At 38.1% G+C, this 27746-nt stretch overlaps 1 protein-coding gene across 3 annotated transcripts in view; it reads right to left on the minus strand.

Moving 5' to 3' along the window:
* ptprga (protein tyrosine phosphatase receptor type Ga) overlaps positions 1 to 27746 on the minus strand; it is a 281085-nt gene that overhangs the window by 210748 nt on the left and 42591 nt on the right. For 2 of the 3 annotated variants that reach the window (XM_089125112.1, XM_039656229.2), the window contains exon 2: positions 2668 to 2760. In XM_089125112.1, coding sequence (XP_088981238.1) covers positions 2668 to 2760 — 93 coding nt within the window. The remainder of the gene's footprint in view (positions 1 to 2667; positions 2761 to 27746) is intronic. The other variant, XM_039656230.2, reaches the window with a different exon arrangement.

A 27746-nucleotide genomic window follows, 5' to 3' on the forward strand; every position in this document is an offset into this window, starting at 1 on the left:
ATTAATCATTTTTAAATATCATTAATATCACAAGTCACACCATATGACATTTTAAACTAGCCTTGCATTGTAATTAAAAAAGGAAAAATTATCTTACCAACCTTGACACATAATCATGTAAAAAAAATGAATTAAAATGACTTTTAATAAAGAAATTGAAAACATTCTCATCATAGAAGAGGCATATTAAAGTCACCAAATGTATGACATTATTTTTAATTTGTTTTCTGAATAATCCATAATCAAAATCAGATGATAGGAACAAACAATGAGTGGCATGTCATTGACTCAAATGCCACAGTAGGAGGTTTTCAGTAATCATTTATAATTGTTGTCTATTTCTAAATGATCTAGTCTCCTCATAATGTGGCATCATGTTCTCTTCTTTTCACCAGGTTACTGATTAAAACTTACTTGCTAATTAGAATGTACTAATTGCCTGTACTTGTAACAGACTTGCTGTTTCGCCATCCATGCCTGACTAAAAATAGCACACGCTTTCTCCCTTTCTCCGCACACAGGCTGATGCCAGAGAGATCTCACGACAGCGGGCAAACTACACAGCACCCAGACGCCCGAGTGACCCACCCGTCAAACCATTGACCGGAGCATCTCCTGTCTCTGAACAGCAGGGGTTGATGGGAATAATGCAATGATTTTAACATAAGCCTACAGTTATGGACTAAGCATAGTAAGACTCATTTAAAGGAGTAGTTCACTTTTAAAAAAAAAAACTTTAGCTGATAATTTACTCACCCCCGTGTCATCCAAGATGTCCATGTCTTTCTTTCTTCAGTGGAAAAGAAATTAAGGTTTTTGATGAAAACATTCCAGGATTTTCTCCATATAATGGACTTCAATGGGGTCCAAACGGTTCAAAGTCCAAATGAGAGTTTCAGTGCAAACTGTTCAAAGGGCTTTAAACGACTCCAGACGATGAATAAGGGTCTTATCAAGCGAAACGATCGCTCATTTAATAAATAAATAACAAAGTTTAAGTTTTATAAGCTCAAATGCTCGCCTTGCTCTGTTCTGTGATGAGTGTTCGTGACTCTCCTGTTCATCAAAATGAACAAATCTTTTCCTGAGTCAATTTGTTTGATTCGTTCGTTGAATGAACCAAATGACTCGAAAAAAGATTCGTTCATTTTGATGAAAAGGAGAGTCACGAACACTCATCACAGAACAGAGCAAGGCGAGCATTTGAGCTTATAAAACTTAAACTTTGTTATTTATTTATTAAATGAGCGATGGTTTCGCTTGATAAGACCCTTATTCATCGTCTGGTGTCGTTTAAAGCCCTTTGAACAGTTTGCACTGAAACTCTCATTTGGACCTTGAACCGTTTGGTCCCCATTGAAGTCCATTATATGGAGAAAATCCTGGAATATTTTCATCAAAAACCTTAATTTCTTTTCGACTGAAGTAAGAAACACATGGACATCTTGGATGACACGGGGGTGAGTAAATTATCAGCAAGTTTTTTTTAAAAAGTGAACTACTCCTTTAACAAAACTGAAATGTTATCCAACAACCAAAAAGTAAGTAAATAAAAAAGATTATTAATTACAAAAAAAAAAGCCAAACTATGACTATTTTCCAGTAACACGCCCAAATCTCAGTGTAGCTTTTCCAGCTAATTTTTCCAAGAATGAATGGTACAGTGCACTGTCTTAGTTTTTAAGAAAGCTAATCTTTTTAAATGGTTTCTTGAGTTGTTGCCAAACATTTTTTAGTAACTACATGCAATTACACGTGTTTTCAAAAGAGTGGCTTGACTAGTTGAACTACTTTAAATCACGAGTAGCTTCCAGTTTAGCGAGCTACAGTACATCTGAGTCCCTGACACAAGTGCCAACACAGACATCCAAACGTGCGCACTAGAGAGTGATGACAAACGTCAGCCCGCAGGAAGTATTTAAATGTAAGAATGTGTAATTATCACTTGAAAATAGATGTATAAAAACACTAAAACATCAAGATCCTTTAACTGAAGGCATCTCTGATGTGATAATATATGCACACACACACACACACACACACACATAAAGGTTGTGACTTCTTACACTACAATCTCAGCTCTTTTCAGTAGAGAATTGAATAGAGTATTTAAGCACATACCGCCTAATACAAAAAGACTTTACTACCAACTCTACTCTGGCTCTGAATGCATTGACTATTCATAACGAATTGCTCCTCTGAAAGATGCTTCAACACCTTAGTGGGACATTAAATGGTGGATGTTAGCGGAAAAATACAATAAAGGTATCCAGGTGTTTGTCTGTGTCACCCGTCACGGTGGAAAACAACAGGAACCCACGGCAGGGAAAAAGGAAAGCATTTAAATAAATAAAATAAAATATCATTGGTTGCCGCGGGCTTGGTGGCAGAGTTAAAGATTAATGCTATTCTTCTTCAAATATTGCTCAGAGGGACAACATGAGTCACTTTCTCAACAGCAAAGCATTCATGAAAGCAAAAGCCAGGGGAGAGCCTACGGCGAGGCCTCTGGGGCGAGGTGGACAGCTCTGGATGAAAGACCCGCTGTCTATCAGAGGACGTGTGTGTGTGTGTGTGTGTGTTTTAGTGGTAGCAGAACACAAAGACCATCACAGAAGAGACATTTAAATGCTCCTCGTTCAGAAATGTCTCGTGTGGTTTGCTCACCTGAGTAGGCCCAGTAGGACTCTTCGGCCGCTCTGCGGTGCCTGTCCCCGATCGGCCGGTCATGATGCTCAGCTTTCTCCCACTCGGCCACTGCTGGAACAGAAAAACAATGAGAAAGTGTTTAGAGGAAGTGCTGGCTGATTAAACGAGTCGTTCACTTTTGAATAAAACTTTTGCTGATAATTTACTCACCCCCATGTCTTTCTTTCTTCAGTCGAAAAGAAATTAAGGTTTCAGGATTTTCTCCATATAATGGACTTCAATGGGGACCAAACAGTTCAAAAGAGAGTTTCAGTGCAAACTGTTAAAAGGGCTTTAAACGATTCCAGACGATGAATAAGGGTCTTATCAAGCGAAACGATCGCTCATTTAATAAATAAATAACAAAGTTTAAGTTTTATAAGCTCAAATGCTCGCCTTGCTCTGTTCTGTGATGCGCGTTCGTGACTCTCCTGTTTCATTCAACGAACGAAACGAACAAATTGACTCGGAAAAAGATTTGTTCGTGTTGATGAACAGGAGAGTCACGAACCCGCAGAGCAAGGCGAGCATTTGAGCTTATAAAACTTAAACTTTGTTATTTATTTATTAAATGAGCGATCGTTTCGCTTGATAAGACCCTTATTCATCGTCTGGAGTCGATTAAAGCCCTTTGAACAGTTTGCACTGAAACTCTCTTTTGAACCGTTTGGTTCCCATTGAAGTCCATTATATGGAGAAAATCCTGAAACCTTAATTTCTTTTCGACTGAAGACAGAAAGACATGGACATCTTGGATGACATGGGATTGAGTAAATTATCAGCTAATGTTGTTTTTTTTCTCCTTTAATAGAAGTCTCAACTTTCTATCAGTTCCAAAATCTCCTAAGAAAATTTCAGTTCATTAATCTTTAACCATGTGTGCTTAAATCTTTTTTCTGTATCCCAATAATAATTAAATTGCATCACCCTACACCCCACTGTCTAGTATGGAAATCCACATCGGTTGACTATAAGAGCCCTAGTGAGTACACAAGCATACACAAATCATGAGGGTCAGACTAGAGATACATCACAAGACCTCATACACTCACTCACACACACACACACAAAAGCAGTAACACACCAGCCAGCGATCTCTGGCTGAACCAAGTCATTAAATCCTGTATAAACCAATCTGGCTCAAAAAACTCAACTCCATTAGAGAGAAAAACAGCCCCCCCACACAGCGGTATTTACAGCCTGTCTGCTCTGGGATCAGTTTTCCCTCCCTCATTAAACATGTATGAGGGGCTAAATAAATAAACAAGGCCTGATTGGCCGGTGAGTGGAAGGCTAAAGCGCTAAGCACAAGGCGCTGGCAGCCGGAGACGGTGAGGCCACCGAGTCCCACAGGTAGGCCCAACTCAACCCAACAGGACTTCTAGACCCCTCTGACTACTTGCTCAGAGCTCGAAGGCTCACATTAGCTGTGAAACGACAATACCAGAGGATTGGGGTGCTTAGGAATCCGTCAAAGGATGCCAGAGATACTGTATGGCTGTGTTGAATGAGAATTTATTCTGACTTGGTACAGGGGCTGGAGGGGTTAGGAGCATGGCACGCATCCCAGCAGCCCGTGGCCGTGTGTGAGTTTATCAGAGGCGATCTCAAGCCCTCGGCTCCTGGCTGTGGGACGTCGGGGATGCACTGGAAGGTGAAGAGACGACGTGAGATCAGCCTCACAGCTGTCGTCCACATCCAAACTCTCAAACTCACCATGGCAGGACTCGGGGCTGACTGCCATTTTAAATCTAGACCGACCCAAAACGACCAAGAAAGGACTAAAATCACAGCAAGATGTTACCGAGAAAAGGCCCACTTCTTTCTTTTTTTCTTTTTTGCAAGCCTGCCGATGTGCTGACCACACTACGGTAACAAGGACACACCGCCTAAAAGCCATCACTCAAAACATAATGTAATTTACAAGGCCCCTCTCTCTCTCTCCGAGCATGCTGGGTAAGTATATTCTGATATGAACAATGGGTGACTTTTTGTTTCAATGACAAACTGCCTTCTGCTCCTCGCTGCTCTAATTCTTCAGGATAGCGGCTCGGGCATGGCGGTGAATGCCAATGAGAGGGTACGCTATGGCTTCTCTATGAATTACATTATTGATTGCCGATATTCTTTGAACAGAAAATGTAATTATGCAATGCGGCATGCCAGGCTTAGTCGCCATCCTCCCGATGTGTCACTCACGCTAGTCTCTTCCCCTCAATCATTCCCTCCCTCGCCCTGTCCATTCATCACCGAAGCTCCTCTCGGAGAGACTCGGGATGCCCCTTTACATCCGTGCTCTTCTAGAGTCTACCAGAGATCTCTTCCACGTGTGTCAGTTCTGGCTGTTTACTCGCTTTCCCATCATGTACCCTTGGGCCTCTTTCTCCACTCCAGATGTCTTCAACAATGGAGCAGGAATTCTTTAAACAACCAAATAATTGTGCGAGAGCACCTTGTCTAATTGTAGCCCGACTCCGAGACTTAAACAAATAGAGGCACAGTGTTCCCATCTAACTGAGCCGCTGTGGGGAAAGTAGGGCTCTGTGACACCTGGAAACACCTGGACACAATGGAGAGTTTAAAGAATGGATGGAAAAAGATAATTCAAGTTGGACAAACATTACCCAAAATCAAGAACTTAGGGTTAGGTTTAGAGCCAGACCGATATATCGGCAGGCCGATATTTGGCATTTTCCAAACTATCGGTATCGCCAGTTATAATGGCCGATAAATTAATATTTCAAAAATAAAATAAAAACGGACGAAACACGCTTGAACCATGTCATGAGTGTTGGAGTTGTATAGTTTGTCCACCAGAGGGCGCTCTACACCGTTCCTGTCGGCAACACTCGTTGAGTTGGTCACGAGCCATACATTGCTTGAATAGCAATTAAAAGATCATCCCCATCAGTTCTCTCAACTCAAATAAGCAGGACAAAATTTGTGCAATTTGCAGTATGACGTTATCCATTAGACTAGCTAACCACAAAGCTAGCTAATGCAACTCCCGTCAGTCTGTTCTGTTGTGACAATAAAAGAAACTAGTTTCTTTTTAAAATGCATTAGCATATTATTTTAGTTAAAATTCATAAATAACTACAAGTAGCTAAATCTGTTAATGTTGTGTTGCACGTTTCTGAAAAAATAAATAAATAAAAATCGGCCGATATATCGGAATATCGGGTTTTAAAATCGTATCAGCCTTCAAAAGCCTTTATCGGTCGGGCTCTAGTTAGGTTATCAAGTCCCTTCCAAGTAACCAAAGAAGCTGTATTGTGCTTCGAATTATGTTTCCCTGCTCAGCTCTTTTCACGGTTCTGTACTGATCCAGGCTCCTGATCGGGACTCGGTCACAGTTTCTATATTTACAATTACTCATTTAGTTGACGCTTTTATCCAAAGCGACTTACAATTGCTATTAGAGCCTGACCGATAAAGGATTTTGAAGGCCGATACCGATACAAATATTTTGGGGTTTTAAAATCCGATATTCCGATATATCGGCCGATATTTTATTTATTTATTTGAAACTGGACATGATAGTCACAAATTTTGTCATGCTTATTTGATTTGAGTTAAGAGAACTGATGGGGACGATCTTTTAAGTGTTATTCAAGCAATGTATGTATTGTGAGTGTTGCCAACGAGTGTTGCCGACAGGAACGGTGTAGAGCGCCCTCTGGTGGACAAACTATACAACTCCAACACTCATGACATGGTTGAAGCGTGTTTCATCCGTTTTTATTTTATTTTTGAAATATTCATTTATCGGCCATTATAACTGCCGATACCGATAGTTTGGAAAATGCCTAATATCGGCCGATAATATCGGTCTGGCGATATATCGGTCTAGCTCTAATCGCTATACATGTCAGAGGTCGCATGAGGGGAGAACCGAGGAAACTTACTAAGATTATCAAGAGATACTCAGCCAGATTACAACGTATTTCAACACACACACAGATCTACACACATCATCCCCTATCCTCCAGACCCTGTCGAAATCAATCAGCATCAATGCAGCCCAATATGCACAAAGAACCTTTGTACGTATACAAACGCAACACACAATCAAGAGAATGCTTGAGACTGGGCAAACATCACAAGAATGTCATATTGTTCAAAAACAAGCAACAAGCTTTCAGCACAATCTTTCAAAATCTAGAATCAACTGCGAGTCGATGCCAGCGTACTCTTGCCTTCTGTGATCAAATCTCCGGCGCCAGGGGTTCCTTCGAGCCCGGCTCTTCTCAATGAAGTCTGACGTAATTGATTTACATCCGTCTATTAGAGCTGCGGAGTTTTATGAGGAAGATATTGGGAGTTGACACTTTTGTCAGGCTGTCTTCCACAGAAACACTGAGAGTTATGAGGGCTTCATTTTCAGACCTCTCGGAGGAGCCGTGCCATGTCTTCTCACTGGGAAGATCATTGCTTAATGAAAGTGTGCGTCAAAAATAGTGCATTTCGAATGAAACCGAAGGAGGTATCTATGCTAACGACAATCAATGCTCAACACACATTATTATACCACTATATGGTGAAATTTGGAGAAAGACTACAAAACTACAAACAGGGAAGAACACAGATAAAATACAACATAAAAGTCCCACAGAGCACAAGACACATGGTCTGACACATGCTACAGGAATGGTATCAGATCACTTTGATTTATAATAGGATACTGAATAGTTTCAACAATAAAATTGATCTTTGATCATTTATCTAGTCCATTGAAATTCATACTTTTCAAGAGTTCGTTGAGTGGCCGAACACTTTCTGTGTGTAAAATGAACAAGTAGTTTGTAGGTGTTTAGTATTCAAGCTTCAGTAGTGCTGTCAGTGTCCACTAGTCAATTGTGACTGGCATTCAGTTATTAAAGGTAACTCCAGCCTGAGGGTAAAATCTGTTCTCATGCTTAATTCTTTCAATTAGATAGTTTTGAATGTTAAGTTTGCACCGACTTCATTGAAATGCACATCAGGTTTTCACATTCATGCACTTAACCTTGATTTTGCTTTTGTCTTTTTGGACAGGAGGGGTCAGCATGCGTATGTGTGTCCTAATGGACTCATTAATATTCTCCTCCTGTCTCTCCTGAAGGGCATTCACCCTGTGGGCACATCCAGGACATACACCGGCGTCCATGTGAAGATGCACATGCTTTTACACCAACATCTGTCGCCTAAATCTGCTCAGAAATGCGAGAGGGCAGCAAATACAGCGAGAACACACTAGGAGAAACTGATCAGAAAAACAAAACTTCTCAGGATAAGCCTGTACACCCCTCACGCCTGTACCATGGTATTTTATTAACATGACACCGGTGCACGGCTCAATGTTCAAGAAACCAGTAGAACAGACTCAAAATCTCCTGGTGTTCAGTATAGATTCAATATTAATCCTCTTACGACTTAATCCAAATATTTGGCTTCATTTTGATGCAAATTACAGTGATGAAAAATCGATAATGTGCAACCAGAGAAGTCAAACTCCTTTTAGCAAAATTAATTTAAAAGCAGACTATGTAGATTTTGAGTGGAATTAATTCAATATTTGAGATAGGCTCTGAAATAGCTCTCTTTAAAGTAACTTTCGGTACAGTACTACACACCCAGCTGACTGCAGGAATCTCTATTATACATCATGGTTTGCCTATCACAATTACGTAACTGAGTCTGACTGTGTCACTCCAATACTTGACATGTTGTCACTCATTTCAGTGTGTGTTCTCAACCTGGGGGCCTTCATTTGACTTACAATGTTTTAATGTGGGCAAAATAGTTGATTTATTTTAAAAAATACTTCCCTTGATCTGAGCGGTACAAGACTAGGCTACTTTTAAGTTTGCCTCCTGAACACTCACATTTTTTTTTGACTCAATTCTACAATGTTAAGTGGGTGAAAAAAAACTCCTTAATCTTGTATTTGGGTCAAAAATGGGCACCCACAGAAATGAGGAAAACCGTAATATAGAGCATTTTAAAATAAGCCAAAATAAGACACCAGGTGACAGCAAAGTCACTTCATCTTTAGGTTTTAGCTCTAAGAACTTATTGGGATGATATTTTAATGTAGTTCAAAAAATAAAACATAAAAATAAGCATAATTTACATAGAAAATATGGTACTTTTTGAAGTAAATAAATTCAAAAATAGCTCCAAATAAATAAAAAAACACCATAAATGGATAGACAAAACTTTATCGAAGACACTGATATAACATTTATAATAAATAAAAAGTCCTCTGTGCCCACATTTGTCCACAATTACAGGATTAATGGCTATAAAGTGAATACGGTTTGAGGGCTACAATGAGAACAATATATTTTTTTTTTTTGGGGACAAAATCCATATGTGGTCCACCCTTCCCTGGCCCAATTAGTTTCACAGAGGACCTTACTAAAGACCTTCATCAGTGTGTTCGGGACAACCAGCTGCTGGTTTAGAAAACAAGATATTTAAAGGGCCGGCGCCCTTTTTTCCGTTTTTTCCCGGGCAGTCGGGCACCATCACCGTGTCGGTTCTAAAGGAGTGTCATGTGCTTTTATCTCTGTTGATACAGATGGAGAATAGAAAGGAGGGCAAGAAAGTGAAATGAAGAACAGGTCCTTTTATTTCTCTTCAAGACAGGCTTGAAGGTCAAGAAATACCCGTAACAGATGCCACATGGCAAAGCCAGCGGCCGACAGCGGACAGCTGCTCCAGCCTGCCGGGGTTCGACTCCCACAGCTGTGAGGAGAGGTGACGCGCTCAAAACTCTCCTGTGTCTTGTACGCATTTCAATATCAATGCCTGCAGACGACTGAGGGAGTTTGCGTCCCGTCCGTGCTGAGATTAAAAACATGCCACACGGTGAACCTAACAGGACAAAGGCTTTGAGGTCTCGAGACATCAGCCTTTGTAGAGTGTGTTATGTCTACATCAGGGTCCTGTGGATAAGCAGCGATCTTAATGACTTCAAGGACAAGACAGGAGGTCTCTTGTTTATGGAGCACTGAGTCCAAAAGAGCGAGAGAGAGAGAAATGAACTGTTATTAAATCGGAAGGCGCCTAAGCAGCTGACAAGCAGTGTGTGACTGCGTGTGTGTGTGTGTGTCAAATAGGGAATGAGAAAGGGGGAGAGACTTTGAGCGGGAGAAAGAAAAATGGTGCTGGCAGCGCCAGGCGACACTGTTAGACATAATAACATAATTTGAAGTAATGATGGTTGCCCTTTAAGACAGTCCACAGGGAGAGAAAGAGAGATGAACTAGACCGTCTTTGGTCTCCAGCTACACTCAACATTACAAAAGCCTTTTATAACAAAAGCAAACAGACTAATGTCACTTCTCGACCAATTAGGTTAAAAGCGTGACATGAATGATTGGTCAACACACTGGAAGCATGCGGTCCCACTGAACATTGATTACTGGGGCATTCACAAGGACACTCTAAACAATGCTGGGTTGTTGCAACCCAAATTTGGGTCAAATGTGGACAAACCCAAATGTTGGGTTAGATTCATTAAAAAATTTACAGTTAGGTTGGGTTGAAATTTTACATTTTAAACATTTGGGTTTGTCCATATTTGACCCAAATTTGGGTTAAAACTACCCAGCATTGTTTAGAGTGTAAGCCAATAATACCGGGAGAAAGTCAGCCGTTACACTCTAAACATGCTGGGTTGTTTTAATCCAACTTTGGGTCAAATATGGACAAACCCAAACGTTGGGTTAAAAATGAAATAAAAATGTTTAACCCAATGGCTGGGTTTGTCCATATTTGACCCAAAGTTGGGTTAAAACAACCCAGCATTTTTTAGAGTGATACATCTCAAATGGAGGTTGACCCTCTCAGGAAGATTTTTTTTTTTTAACATTATTGGCAAATCAGAGTCGGGATCGAACTATACAATCAGGATCAAGCTATACTCGCTGAACAAAAAAGGCCTCTAGCTCCATTTTTGCAACAACTTGTATAGGTCTACTTTTTATAATTGTGATTACAGGGGCAGGTTTTTGTTAAGAAAAACTTATTATCACACATGTCCTTCCACTATATGTCATAAACTTCAAAGCACTTTTACAATAGAGCATAATTTACATTGTGGCAGATGCATCAGATTATCAGCTCCTTACAGTGTGTATGACTTAGAAAATGTGCTCTATAGCTCTCCTGATATAGCATTGCACTTGCGATGCGGAGTGATCAGGTAAAAGTCCTGTAAAAACCATGCCATGATAATAAAAGCTCAAAAACGTGCTAAAATGGCATGTTAAAAGCGACCTAAAATGGCAAGATACATTTCTTACAGTGGCAAATGTGTTTTTCTCTCATGTTTGGTTTCGGTTATGTTTAAGGTTGGGTTTATTGGCAGTTGTACGATATTAGGGGATTAACCTTTCATTTAGTGCCACTTACTGAACAATTAATTAACACAATTATAAATAACTTGTCCTCCAAAAAAAAAGGTATGTATCAAAACTATTATAAATGAAGACATCATTAGAACACATCCTGAAATTTATATTATTTTTCAGGATGTGGTTTTCAACCAGTCTTCAACATACACAATCCTGATTAAGTCCTGATTGAAGGAGTAGTTCACTTTTAAAAAAAAAACTTTTGCTGATAATTTACTCGCCCCCGTGTCATCCAAGATGTCCATGTGTTTCTTTCTTCAGTGGAAAAGAAATTAAGATTTTTGATGAAAACATTCCAGGATTTTCTCCATATAATGGACTTCAATGGGGTCCAAACGGTTCAATATCCAAATGAGAGTTCTAGTGCAAACTGTTCAAAGGGCGACCATTTGAGCTTATAAAACTTAAATTTTGTTATTTATTTATTAAATGGCCGATCGTTTCACTTGATAAGACTCTTATTCATCATCCGGTGTCGTTTAAAGCCCTTTGAACAGTTTGCACTGAAACTCTCATTTGAACCGTTTGGACCCCATTGAAGTCCATTATATGGAGAAAATCCTGAATGTTTTCATCAAAAACCTTTATTTCTTTTCGACTGAAGAAAGAAAGACATGGACATCTTGGATGACATGGGGGTGAGTAAATTATCAGCAAAAGTTTTTTGAAAAGTGAACTACTCCTTTAAGTTGACTGACTGAAAAAAAAGTAATTTCAGCGTGTTTACTGTAGTTTTGTTGTCCTGCACAATTTGGGTTTTGGATGTGGACACTTATTGTAATTATTAGGGTTTACTGTATGTTGCGTCTGTGTCATTCACAAAAATGCATTTAGTACTGTATCTCATTGCCTCCTATAAATCGAAGAACATGTGCAAAATAAATGGCCGATTTAATTGATCTATGGAGGTCAAGATAAGCATGTGTGTGAATCACAAGCTTAATCATTTCTGCACCTGTTTGTGATTAGCAACCCCTCGCGCTCATGGCGCTGGAGTGAACGGCGATTAGACAGCAGTCCGTCAGCGTGAGGAGAGAGACGCTGGCGCCGCTCCAGTGGACGTGTGTTTGTGTGCGGAGTGTGTGGAAGAGGGGGCGCCTCAGGGCAGGACGTTCGGGCCCACAGGAAACAAGAGAGAAAAAGACCTCGAAATAGCACTCACTTCCACTCGCTTCTATTTGCATACAAAAGCTAGAACTGGCCATGGAGTTCAGTCCCTGGAGGTCCCTACCGAATGCCAGGAACGCTCTCGGTACCTCTCTCTCTCTCTTTCTTTCCTAGTTTGCCCAGAACTCCTTGGAGTCTATCAGGCACTGCATTATGCTTTCGGCTGGCTTCATTAGTCCTGCGTGCTGCACCGGAGAATTTCATTACATACACACACGCAGCCAAAGTTCACAACTGAACAACAGTCCCTGGGCTACACGACTTTCCTTTGCGATCTGATTACCCAGAGAGAAGAAGTGTCGTGGGCCAAGTGGAATAGAGAATTGCATTGTCGTGAACGAAACGCACATCGCTGTTACAGAAGGGCTGGATCCCAACCATGTGTTGTGAGAAACTGCTAGCGTTCTCTGCCCTCCGCAATATGCCTCACACATCTTCCGTATGGAGAAATCACCACGGTAATACCACACTGGGATCTGTGTCTTTATCTAAAACAATTAGTCATCACCAACCTGTTCGGTTTGACAAAGATGAGTGTAATTCTGCCATATCCGTGTCTCCGCTGACAGGGGTGCGATGTTCTTGTGTTTTTAGATGTGTGAATATTTCATATTCCAGCCAAAATGTCAAAAAACATTGATGTTTACAGCAGAGAGTCATTTTTTGGAAGTCCAAGTCTTTGAGCTCGAGTCCAAGTCAAGTCTCAAGTCTTAAATTATTATGCATTGTCTAATTAAATATGTGTGAATTTTATATTTAAAAACAAAAAAACTAGGGCTGTGCAAAAGTTAATTGCGATTAATCGCATCCAAAATAAAAGTCTGTGTTTACATATATATTTGTGTGTGCTGTATATAATTATTTTGTATATATAAATACACACACATGCATGTATACGTTTAAGAAAATGTGTTATTCCTATATAAAATATTTATATTTATATAATATAGATTATGTATTTATATATATATATATATATACAGAATTTAAGAGCAAATAATTCTTAAATATATGCATGCATGCATAGGTATTTATATATACAAAATAATTATATACAGCACACACAAATATATTATGTAAAACAGACTTTTATTTTGGATGCGATTAATCGCAATTAACTTTTGCACAGCCCTAAAAAAAACAAAAACAAAATCTGAGTAGCCCATTAGATAAAGCCAGGTTTAAAATATTTTTTTCATTGTGTTCACATACAGTAATAGATGGGGGGAAATAGATATTTATGGATATCTACTTTTGTTATTCTGTTATCAGATAGCCCTAAAGGGTTAGTTCACATTTCATATTCATATTTTAGATTTAGTCTGAGAGCTTTCTGTCCCTCCATTGGAAATGTATGTACCTTATACTGTCCTTGTCCATAAAGACAATGCAGACATCATAAAAGTAGTCCATGTGACATCAGAGTGGGTTAGTTCGAATTTTTTGAAGCATCGAAAATACTTTTTGGTCCAAACATAGCAAAAACAACGACTTTATCCAGCATTGTGTTGTCTTCTGTTGTCATTGCTCGTTCACGATTCCAATGACGCCGCTGACGTGTTATCTTGTGCGCCCGTTTAGGACTTACGAACCATTTTTAAAAAATATTGTAAAACCAAAATACAAACAAACAATGTAGAAAAGCTTGAATACAGCGCGCGTCTCCATCAGACTGTAAACGGGCGCACAAGATAACACGTCAGCAGCGTGCCTACATTTGAAATCGAACTTGAGCGCGCAAAAGACGCGAGCAGCCCTTTTAACGGCTATATAATGCGGACTCAATAGATTGTGTTTTCTTAATATGTTTTTATGTTTTTATTTGTACACTTTACGCATTTGAAAATAGCCTAAATAATGCAACAAAACGAAAAATAAACCTTTATGCCGTCCAAAATACAGCCTATTATTCGGATTGTTTTTTAGGCTATTTGGATTTTTTGTGTGTTTGTTTAAAACGCCTAGATCGGCTAGACAAAAGTTAACCCATAGCTTTGTAAGTAAAGAAGAATATAAAGCCTGTATAAATGAGAGCTTTTGTTAGGATTTTTTATAATGTGGCAGATTATTTTTTTCTGTGTGTGTGTGATCAGGTGGGCGATTGTGACTGCATAGACAGTGCTCACTTTTTTTCAGTAAAAAAACACTTAATTCTCAAAGAAATGTATTATTATCATAGTTTTATTTATTTGTGACGTTTTTTCGTTGTTGTTTTATAAATGCTCTATGACAATTGTTTAAAGAAAAATGTTCAAATCAAAACAAGTTTTTTGTTTTTTTTTGCTCGACCAAGGATTTCTTTGGTTGACTACAGCCCTACAAACTCGAGTCCCCATCTGTGGTTTACAATTCCCGTTTACAATTCCTCTGGAAAAAGAAAAGGCAATGTGTTTAGCCTCGGCTCGTTGCGATGACACCACACACACACACCAGCCGTCCGGCTAATGATTTTCAATCGATACGGAGACCCGTGGTGCTCCTTCATGCAAAAGTGGTCAACTCGCAGGTCACAGCTAATCTATGAGCGCTCAAACACCAATACGGCCTTGGACACAGAAAATGTCAGAGCAGCCAAATAATGTGGACCTACTCTGCAATATTGAAGACGCAGATCCTGTCTGGAGTAACGGCTCACAATTCTCAAACAATCCTCAAATCTATCCTTATGTCGTCGTTTATTGGTTTGGCAAGAGCCGAGGCTTGTCCAACACACTGGGGACTCACTTTAAGAGCGCAGACGAGATTAACACAGCTACACATGTGACATTAATGTTTGTAGTGTGGAAAACGAGAGCGAAGGCTGTGAATGGAGAGGCTGGTCGACGTCAAGATTTCCACAGTGTAATCTCACCATGGTTGGATGCGGCAAAGTGTTGGACATTTGTGAACGTGGAAATTCGATTAACACCCACATGAGGTGATGAGACCCCTATTCTATGAACACACACACAGTTCAGCGCTGGCCCAATGCAAGCGACGAGCTCTTCCCCCCCGCCAGTGGCTAATGACAGACCCACTGCTTCATGGCAGGAGAACCATCTGCTGCGGCAAAGCTTTTAAACCAAACAAAACACTGCCAACCAGAACACACTGTGACTACACACAAACACACATGATGGGGTGTGTTCATGCAACTTTACTTTACTTGAAGGGGTGTGCGTAAGACTGACATGACACCTTCATAACCATGACATGACATTTGTATGCATGTTTATGACAAAGTGTCATTCACTCAGTTATGACATTTTTAATGCAATATGACATTGTTTGAGATGTCTTTGTTATGAAACCTTGACATGAACCAATACATCATAACCTGTGTTGAGTGTTGACTGTAATTTAATTACTGCATTTTTTCCTTGAAAATGTAAAGTAAGGGATTACTCTTCATTTATCAGTAATTTAATTACAGTTACTTCTGATGTAATTGAGGTAAATAGATCAATCCGATCTCACAGCGATGGACCGCACTCGTACAAATTCGTATGAATTATTGTAAAATAATTGTGAAATGTCATGAGATCAGACATAAAACAATAGTGGGTTTAACATCAAAATGTATCGTCTGATGCTAAAAAGTAGCCTATGTTTTTATAATGTAACCTTCTCCACCGTGGTCAGTTTAAGGATAATTCATGCAATTTTATAGTGTTTATTTGAAAGAATTAAAACAGATTCATGTCTATCCTTGTATTATTCAGCTGGTTGAGACTGATATGGGATTTTGAAAGTAATTAGTAATTAAAAGTAATTAAATACTTTTTAGAGAGAGTAATTAGTACAGTATTCTAATTACACTGTTAGAGAGGTAATTAGTAACTAGTAATTAATTATTTTTTAGAGTAACTTACCCAACACTGATCATAACCTGTCCGTGTCTTTGTTATGACAACTTGACATTACTAAGACAACACAACCTGTCATAAACGTGACATAGCAGATTAATGATCAAACTTAAGAAACCACCTAGCTTTATTGGTTAACATTACATTAAACTGTCAGGCGGTTGGTTTTGACATTGGCTGTCATGAAGACATTATAACTCTTTAATGACAAACTCAATTAGTACCACTGTAGTTGAGGACACGAATATATTCATGACACCGTTATAATGCCTCATGACAGCCAATGTCAAAGCCAACCACATGACAGTTTAACTTCATTTAATGTCAAGTTGTCATGACAAAGACATCTTAAACAATGTCATATTTGCATTCAAAATGTCATTATTGAGCGAAAGTTATCATAAACATGCATAAACCCTACTTCATATTCAATACATATGTCATGTCATGGTTATGAAGGTGTCATGCCAGTCTTATACACACTTCTTCAAGTAAAGTGCTACCCAAACTTGTAATTTGTTTGTAAAATTGTATATGTGTGTATGCGGACACACACTCAATATAATAAAGTGCGGTGTGTGGCCTCAGTAGATTACGCACATACATTCATCACACACACTTTCTGAATCATGCTTATTTAGCTGTGTGGAACTGCTTCATAATCACTCAATGTGGCACTTCCAAATATAACACTCACTACACTTTCAGTCTGTGCTGAAATCACGGAGACTGGCGGAGATGGGAAAGAGAGGAGACTTCTTCCTGTGTGTCCCGTTATGATGAAGGTAAACACGAGGGAAGACAATAGACAGAAGACTGAACAAGGGCTGAACAAACACACAGGGAAACAGTAATATTGTCAAATTAGAAAAATGCGATTTGTTCCAGTGATGGGCCATTACTCCAGTCTTCAGTGTCACATGATCCTACACAAATCATTCTTATATTCTGATTGGCTGCTCAATTATTTATTATTATTATATTATTGTTATTAAATGTTAAAAAAAACAATTTTTTTTAAAAAATTTTTTACCTAAAAAAGAAGAAGAAATCCACAAAAATAATTTTGTGGATTTTTTCTTCTTTTTTTCAGGTTTCCTTAATGAATAGAAAGTTCAAAAGAACAACATTTATTTGAACCAACATTATTCAAACCTTTTGTAACATTTTAAATTGCTGATGAATTTTGAAGTATTCATTCAACACACACACACAAAAGCACTCAAAACATGTAAAATTTGTAAGTCCTACAAACTTTTTACTTTATTAAATGTTTAGATTTATTTTCATCTATGTATTGCCCTCTTTTTATTTTATTTTTTTTATTTTTATTTTATTTATTTTTTTTCCTGTTTATCGTTGTCTAATTTCTTTTTTGTGCTATTATGTTGTTGATGTTATTATTATGTTGTTTTACTCTGTAAACTGATTGTTTAAATAAAGCATTTAAAAAAAAAAAAAAAAAACACACAAAAACCTGAAATGGCCCCTTGTGTAATGTATCTTGAAATATTTAGTCAACAAGCAACACTATTCACAAATTGAACTATACATTTCACTCAAATAAGATAAAAAAAATAAAAAAATAAAAAAAAATAAAAATTGTTGGCCAGGCATCTTGATGTATCCCAAAGATAACACTTCTTTTAAATGATATTGCTATTATTGCATTAACTATTGTTAAATTAACATTAACTAGGATTAAATTAATTTAAGCTATATTGCCTAAAATACCAGCATAAAACACTGACTCAATGGCATTTGGCTGATAAAACCGATTTTGTACTGAATTGTGCAAAAAACAATGAGAACAGATTAATTGTACACAAAAACGATCGTAGATGTGTATGAAGACAGTTATGATTTCACATCACATCTGTTTCTCAAAGTTTGAGCTTTACACTATCAGTCACCCTGTGGATTATGATTGCGAAGAAAATGAGGCCAATTAGTGAGTCAGATTTCCAGGTTTTCATCAAAATGCTCTTCATTTCATCTTGGCTAAAAGGAGTACAGCTAAAAGGGGACGTTCTATCACATTCATTTGAAATGGAGAACGACATGCAGATCTCAAAATCCGATGAATTTCAGATGAAGCAAACGTGTATAGGGCAGATTTGAAATTTGGGATTTGATTAAATACCGCAGGGATGAACAAACACACGCCTCGTGTATAGTGAAGCTTAGCTTAGCATAGCGCAGCGCTAAACGGCTGCAACGCCAGGCAAAAATAAATTCCCTCAATTAGACATTTGTAAGTAAAATGCCTGGTGTTAGCGACTCAAAGCAATTTCCGATAAGACGCTGGTGTGCTGAAGTGAATCCAACTAATAAATGAGGAGAACTGGTGAAACGTATTTTCAGCTGATAAAACATACCTATGAAATGTATTTCTCATTGGACTACCAAATCTAATTATACACCTATGAAATGGGGGTGGAGGCGGTAAAGCTCGGAAAGCATCAGTGCTAAAGCTCTCAATGCGGCATCCCATTAAAAATACACTTAAACCACTTTGGAAGGAAGGAGAAAGGAGCTGAAAGCAATCCCTGTTCCTAACTAGCTCGCTCTGGGCTAATGAGTGTGTTTTCTTACGTGGCACTTCATATTCGTCTGTGCATATGGAAGAACTGTGGCATTTGATGTGACAAATATCAACTGATTAAAAGGTAGAAACATTGCAGAGCTGTACAGAGGGTGGTGTGTGAATGCATTTGATGGTGTGTGTGTGTGTGTGTGTGCATCCGTGCTTGGTTGTTTCTACCCATGTTTGGGTCAAATTTTGACAAACCCAACTGTTGGTTTACATTGTTTAATTCAATTTTAACCCAACGATTAGGTTTGTCCATATTTGACCCAAACATTGGGTCAAGCTTTTTTTAGAGTCTGGTGTTCCCTATAAAATGATCCCACAAGGATACACTGTAAAAAAAAAAATTACGGTAAAATACCGGAAGCTGTGGTTGCCAGAAATTTACAGTAGCAAGAATTTACGGTGATAAGGTTTTACAGACTTAACTTAAAATTTACGGAAATAAACCGTATTTCATAATCTGATATACTGTTAAATTAACGACCAATTTAAGTGTTCATTTCTGTTTCATACCATTGTAATATACTGACATCCAACAATCACAGCAATAATGAGAGTCACATGATCAATCAGCTCATCACATGTAGTTTTTCCACAAGAAACTTAATATAAATACATAGAAGCTGCACAGTGTCATTCACTCAAACATTAAACACCATCATGGTAACACACATGAAATTTTAAAAAGGCAATAAACATTAATTTAACAACATTAAATGTCACATAAAACCCTAATGTACCTAACTGATTAGAAAAATGAAGAAGCAAGTTATTTCAACAAAAATACATCAAGTGTGGAGTGTCACGCAGGGAATTCTGGGAATGTCAATTTACGTTTTTTCACTGTAAATGATACAATGAGTTGTTAATTTTCACTTTAAAAACTGTAAATTTAACAGTATTTTACAGTAAAAGTACATGAAATTTACCATTAGATCTATCACAATTATTTACCGTATATAGTAAAGAAAGGTTCTCTTAACCAATTCACTATAGCATTTTTACAGTCTTTTACCATTAAAATAACGATCATTTTTTAATACCAGTACATTTTGACCTTACTGGGACATTTTTTGACCCCATGAGGAAAACAGCTTATAAATCATAGAAGTGTTTCGAAAATATAGAATATACACATTGTTCTAGAATATACACTCTAAAAAATGCTGGGTTGTTTTAACCCAATTTTGGGTCAAATATGGACAAACCCGAAATGTTGGGTTAAAAATGTAATGTAAAAATTTAACCCAACGGCTGGGTTAGTCCATATTTGACCCAAAGTTGGGTTAAAACAACCCAGCATTTTTTAGAGTGTACATCTACATTACATCTATGGGAAATCCCAGCAGAACATGGAAACCAGTGTGTGTGTGTGTTTATGCAGAGAGAGAGAGGGAGAAGGACTGATTTTTCCCCACATGCTCTGCTCTCTAAAATTCAATTTGAAATAGTGAGATGACAGCAGAGCTCATGACAACATGCAAACACTGTGCTTCCCAGAAACATCAAAGACAGGAAGTGATGTATTAAAGAGAGACAGAGAGAACTGGGTGGATGGGTGACACTTCGGGAATGATGATGCTACTGTATGTGTGTGTGTGTGAAAGCACTGTGGCACAATGACATCAGAATACCTTTATTCTTTGATAGGATGGTACTGATTACTCTTATTTATTGAAGCTTGTTTTCTCCACAGAATAAAAAAAAAGGTCATTGCGACTTTCTATCTCACAATTCTGACTTTTTTTCACAATTGCGAATTTACATCTCACAATTCTGACTTTATATCTCGTAAATGCGACTTTATATCAATCAATTCTGACTTTATATCTCGTAATTGTGAGATATAAAGTCAGAATTTTTGTATTTCGTTCTCACCCAATCCTGTCCTCTAATCAACTTTTTCTGGAGATCAATGTTAGTGAAAAATCAATTCGATAATATTTGTAAGCCATCATTAATTGTGATCCAAGTGTTCAAAAGTGCCTAAATAATAGTGTTTGTCAAACTGTACTTTAGTGTTGATGTAGGAAATGGTATACTTGCCGTTGCAATTTCGCTTATGTGATTTTGTTTTGCTTAAAGATGTATAAACTTAACAATTTATTGTGTCGATTCAGCTTTTCATTTGGAGTCTATTCATCTATATTCATTCTTTCATTTTAAGTGGCCCAGCAACGCCCTAAAAATCTTTTGATTTATGCGGGTCCTCCATTTTAGCTCCACCAAATGACAGGGAGAAGTAGAGACATCTAATTTCAATTCAAATAGACTGACACACAACCATATTTCATTCAAGCTGTACACACATCCTTGAGAAAGCTATTAGACAACGGCAAAAAGAGAGGGATGATGAATTTACTGCCCTGATGGAGGGTAGAGTATCCGCCCTGTTTTCTCTTTCCATCACCGATGACCAAACAGAGCAAAAAGGCCTAATGGACCTTTCCAATAAACCAGCGTTCAGATATACCTCGTGCACGCTGACTCTATTTATGGTGAGCAAAGATATGACTTTATAATGAGGCTGGTGCAATCTGAAAGTTAAATTCAAGCTGGAATCGATTGTAAGAAGTTGAATTGGCATTGTGTAAATGATATACTTTACCATGGTGCTTTCATTCAAGCAGCAAAAACATTTCAGAGAAATCAATAGAAGGCCAGTCATCACAGATTAAGCTCAGTAGAGTTTCATTTCTCCCCGTGGAACCAGAAAAAGGCAGCTTACATGTTCTGGTGACCAAGGTGCAACCTCATAAACAAAATATGGATTGCAATCCACAACTGCGGTCTAATATAAAACAATAAATATCTATCAGACTGAGAAAAAAACACTAATCTTTACCGAAAACAAGACGCTGCAGTTCATTAAAGTCATCTTTTCTCTGTTCAGAACAATCTATCGGGAAAACCTTTTAATTTATTTAATTTCACTGAGAGTATGTAAGCCCGCGCTGTTTTGTTCTACCAGAGAGTAATTCCTGCTGTCATTGTTTATTCTTATTTTGGGGATTCATGCAATGCAATATAATAAAATAGTGATAGGAATCGCATCATTTTTTACATTTCCAAAATGACTGGTCTATATCGGTGGTTGCCAGGGTGTGTTTACAATGTTGCTGGCTGCTTGTAAAGGTATTCTGGATGGTTTGGATGTGATTTCTTGTTCAATTACAAAATTTCACCTAAATTGTCTATGGCTGCGTACTAGAGCTGGGTAATAAATATCGATATCTCAATATTAATCAATTCTCATTTTTACGAACCGATATCGATTCTTAAATCTCAAGAATCGATTAGTCATCCTGTTTCATTTGAATGAATGGATCATTGATTCGCGGCTGTTCACATCCAAAAAAAAATCGCAATAATCTTTGACCTTTGTTACTATTGATATGAAACAAAGTCTCAATTTTCAAATTACGTCCATTTTCTTTAGAAATTCAAAAACATAAATAGCGTTTTGGCGCTGTGACGTGAGATCGCTCTGGAGAAGCAGCAGCGCTGATCTCTCTTCCGGCTTAATAATACCAGTCACAGCGCCAAATAAACATGAATGAGCATCTGAAAGTGTGTTAAAGATAGAGTACAACTTATCGAAATCCGTATCATGTCACATTGATTCGCTCAATCAGCGTTTCAACCGTGGAAAGACGTCAATTAAACAGCTTGTAATCAATGTATCGTCATATTTACCTCAGAAAACCCACATAAACTCGTTAGTCAGCTAGAAAAAATAACTCTAGAGAGGAGCAATTTGCTAAATATATACACCATATTACATATGCATTAATGCTCTTCAATATTTAATGCATATTTGAATAAATCTTGCAAGTATTTATGACAGCCACCATTTAAATGTTTATATTTCATATAATCTTCTTATTATAAAAATAAATAAAAGTGTAATTTAAGTGTTTTTATAGCTACAAAACAGTTCATTATTACCTTCATATTACAACTAGACTCCCATAGTTTACAGCATTAGTTAGAGATTTGATTTCCTTGAGAAAAATTGCCATTTATTGTAACTGATATCCAAAATAATCAAAGGTCTTACGGGGTTGGAACAACACGAGGGTGAGTAAATACTGACAGAATTTTCATTTTTGGGTGAACTAACCCTTTAACCTCAAATATGTGCACTAATAATGATTTAGAATAGAGAAAATGTTGCAGGTCAAACTCGAACCTGCATCCCCTATATGAGCAGCAGGGTTCAATGTCAAGCATTTGCACAGTGATTTTGCTGATCCTGCCCCCAGTCTAGTTATCCGGGTTCAGTCTAGCTCTCAGGTCATTTGAAGTATTTGGCGCTCCGAGCATCGCTTTCAGCGCGCCGCTAACCGCACCTAGCGAGTCACATGGGATGCCCAATTTATGGTATACGCACAACGAAACCACGTCACCACGTCAATTACCACAGAGAGCAGGGTTAGAAGTATAAAGGAAAGAAGCGAGAGATGGAGGAGAAGAAGTGCCGGAGGCGTGCTGAACATTCATGAAGCCTTTACCAGAAATAACAACAAAGCAAAAGAGACACGAGATGAATGGAGAGGAAAGGAAAATACAGAGGTGGAGATGAATGAAGGAAGAGGAAGGAGAAGGGGAAATAAGTGAACGGGGGATAAAGAGGGGAGGGGAAAACAGATGAGAGGAATATTGCTCTAATGAAGTGAACCCCTGCGGCGCTTATTAAGTGTGTTAGCTAAATACAGCATAGGTAAACAAAACATGACTGAAACCTCCATCGCCGGCTTCAAGACAGCTCCACTTCAACATTTGTAGCAGAAATACATTTTTCTGAAAGCGAAACACTGCAAAATATGTCAAATTCCTAACCCCACGTAGGCTATGCACCCCACTGATAGTGATCGGGCAATGTTGCAGTTGCAGGCTGGATGCAAACCTGTATCACCCATTCGAGCAGCAAGGCTCAATGCAAGCGTGCATGCATGTTCTAATCAGTCTTCTGTCAAAGTGATCCAAAGTTATTCATTTTTAACCAGAGTTGGCAATTTGGAGGGACATGCAATTGATGATTTGAGCATGAAACGCAATGTAGCGACTTATAACGGGAGTACAAACTAGAGCCAGACCAATATATCGGCAGACCGATATTATCGGCCGATATTAGGCATTTTCCAAACTATCGGTATCGGCAGTTATAATGGCCGATAAATGAATATTTCAAAAATAAAATAAAAACGGACGAAACACGCTTGAACCATGTCATGAGTGTAGGAGTTGTATAGTTTGTCCACCAGAGGGCGCTCTACACCGTTCCTGTCGGCAACACTCGTTGAGTTGGTCACGATACATACATTGCTTGAATAGCAATTAAAAGATGCATGACAAAATTTGTGACCATCATGTCCAGTTTAAAATAAATAAATAAAATATCGGCCGATATATATCGGAATATCGGATTTTAAAACCCAAAAATATTTGTATCGGTATCGGCCTTCAAAATCCTTTATCGGTCGGGCTCTAGTACAAACAGTGATCATCCTTTCGGCAGTCCAGTAGACTTTATTATTTGGTCTTTTCCTGGCATCCAGTCCTCTGTCTATTAACCTTGTGTTCATCTGGACCACCAACCTGACAGTTTCAACCACCTATGATCCCTTCTCATCCCACAATCCTCTAGTTCTCGATCTCCTCCAATCTGAATTCTCCATCCCTTACATCCACACGCCAGTGTGATCTCCAGAGAAGCCCGGGGCTCCCGACCCACCTGAGCGCGGTTTTGAAGACACACACGGCGAGCCGCGTTCAGAAAGCACAGCTGCAGGCGGTCCTGTTGAGCACCACCACTGACAACGGCTAACAAGTAGAGCAGATCACAAACAGCACAGGGACTTATTACAGCAAACAGGCTGGAGCGTCAACGCAAGTCTCTCAGCGTGGGACTCCCAGCTCTTTCCCTCTCTCACACATACGCAGTCCATCTTTATCCAGTTACCTAGCAATGTTAGACAAGTCTCAAAATATTATTTTCAGCTCTTCACAACAAAGGTCAAACTCTTGTCCTATGCTCACATAAGCTGCGCTCTAAAAAATGCTGGCTCTTCACTCTTAGAAGAAAAGGTTCTATATAGAACCTTAAAAGGTTCTATCAGCGCTACGTATTTGGAACCCCTAAAAGGTTCTATACACTCTTAAAAAAAGGGTTCCTCTGGGTTCTATATTGAACCCTGGGGTTCCATACTTTGCCAATAGAACCTTTACCCCCCCCCCCCCCCCCCCAAAAAAAAAGGTTCTATATAGAACCACTTTGGAGTTCCATATATGAAGCGGGGGATGGAACCATTTCTGGTTCTAAATAGAACCATTTCTTCTAAGAGTGTTGGGTCAAACGTTGGGTTAAACATGCCATTAAAAAAATGTAACCCAATGGCTGGGGTTGTCCATATTTGACCCAAAGTTGGGTTAAAACAACCCAGCAATTTTTATTAAAAGGCATCTTTCTAGTCTTAATTCTTAAAGCGTTGTTCTAAAAACTATTGTTTGAGCACGTTCACCCAGTTAACACACATCACCCGTGGAACATACACTCTAAAAAATGATGGGTTGTTTTAACCCAATTTTGGGTAAAATATGGACAAACCCAGCCGTTGGGTTAAAAATGTAATTTAAAAATGTATCCCAATGGCTGGGTTTGTCCATGTTTGACCCAAAATTGGGTTACAACAATCCAGCATTTTTTAGAGTGTATGGTTTTAGTTAAAGCTTCATAATTGTATAAACCTCATACATGAAACACAAGCAGATCAGAAGTCTGTGTATACACACTCTAAAGAATGCTGGGTCGTTTTAACCCAATTTTGAGTCAAATATGGACAAACCCAGTCATTGGGTTACATTTTTAAATTGCATTTTTTTTTTTACCCAATGTTTGCATTCGTCCATATTTGACCCAAAATTGGGTTAAAACAAACCAGCATTTTTTAGAGTGTATGGTTTTAGTTTTGAGTCAAATATGGACAAACCTAGTCATTGGGTTACATTTTTAAATTGCATTTTTTTTTTTTACCCAATGTTTGCATTCGTCCATATTTGACCCAAAATTGGCAGATCAATGCACTGGCAACAGTCTAAAAAATGCTGGGTTGTTTAAACCCAACTTTGGGTCAAATATGGACAAACCCAGCCACTGGGTTAAATTTTTTAATGACATTTTTAACCCAACGTTATGGTTAAATCGTTGGGTTTGTCCATATTTGACCCAAAGTTTGGGTCCATAGTTGATTTACCAAATTGGCCCATCAATGCACTGGCAACATGAATTTGTGTAAATGGTTTGTAAAACTAGAACAAAACTAGAACAAAATTCTGTGTAAATTGTAAAACTATTTTCATTTAAGTGTTGCATAAACACAAGCAAAATACATTTGCGTAAATTGTGTTATATGTAAAATGGTTGTGAAAAACGTAATTTTTTAAAACATTTATTCTTAAAAGTATTTTTCTTAATCTCTTAAACACTGCAACAACAACACACCAAAAATGACTTTGTAGTTTCAGCATTTTTCTGCATGATATATGTGATGGTAACGCACTCCCCGCGTTTTCCTGTTAGCTGAGTGTGTAATGGTCTGAATTATAACGTATAAAGCTGAGTGTGTAATGGCCTAAGCATGAAGAAGTTTGCAATAGCTGTTCAACAGCCACGGTGCATTTACTGATTCGACCCACACACAGTCTTTCAGAGGAGTATCCAAACACTTATTGTGCTCTTTTGTTTTAATAGCAAAGTACACAAAGCATGTTTTTAGACAAGGTGCCTTGGTAAACCATGTTCTTTTTAGAAAAATATTGAATAACATGGTAATTTATCAACTTCTGTAGTATACTCTATGTGAGCTTCTGACTTTGACACCATTTCTACATGCTGCTAATATAACTCTTAGCCTTTAAAACGAATAAAAACTCCTCTGATTTGCTTCTGATTTACCCGCTGGGCATGAAGCCATTATTTTGTCCTGTTTTTTTCTCAATAGCTGTTATTAAATGAAACACAGAAACACTACCTTGAGCAGAGATCATTTTGAATCAGTTTATTGTACCATCAAGGTTTAATAGACACCCGTCTACCTTTCCTTAGACGGGTTTCTTTTCATTTTTAACCAAACACACGGCTATTTCTGATGAACAGTGTTGAAGGGTCATTTATGTAAAGCGCAGGGGAGCAAAAGTTGCTGAATGGGCTTTTATCTGGATGTCCATGAAAATTGCTCATACATTTTTAGGGCATAATGCCATTTTTAGGTGAGTTTTACAAACTTAAATCGAGTGTGTGGACCATAACAGTCAGGCAGATGACTATTCTCAGACTTCACGAGACTATGTTTCCACTTAAAGTTGAGTACCTTTAAGTAATTACCTTCCCATAATTAGAGCAATAAAAGGCAATTTTGCAGCCAAAGTGCTTAAAGTCAATGTGGATTTGTAAAGCATTTTATCTCCTTTATATGAAACATGATATTCAACAATCAAAATGCCAACTTGATTCTTCAATCCTTCAGAAATTACCGTAACTGCCGTTATTTACCACCACACTCTAAAAAAGCTGAGTTGTTTTAACCCAATTTTGGGTAAAATATGGACAAACCCAGCCATTGAGTTAAAATGCAATTTAAAAATGTAACCCAACGGCTGGGTTTGTCCATATTTGACCCAAAATTGGGTTAAAACAACCCAGCATTTTTTTAGAGTCCAGAATGAAGCAAATGCCAAAACAAAACAGTGACTAAATGGCTTTTTGGTTGTTAACATGATGTAATCATTTCCACCAATGAATCCTTGAGTGTCCAGAAAGGCGCCAAATAAATAAAATGTATTATTATTATTATTATTATTATTATCCTTCAGTTAAAGACAAGGAACGTGCATTAAATATATATTACTTTTATTCATGAGTTATTTTTACCTCTGAAACCAATGTCAGTCTTGATAGAGAGAGTAGTGTCATGATTTGAATACAAAACAGAAATATTGTCTTCCCTGACAGAAACCTGTCGTAATCTAATTTACGTCATTCCAATC

This window comes from Pimephales promelas, chromosome 21 (assembly GCF_988280905.1).
Source record: "Pimephales promelas chromosome 21, fPimPro1.hap1.1, whole genome shotgun sequence".
NCBI classification, from domain to species: domain Eukaryota; kingdom Metazoa; phylum Chordata; class Actinopteri; order Cypriniformes; family Leuciscidae; genus Pimephales; species Pimephales promelas.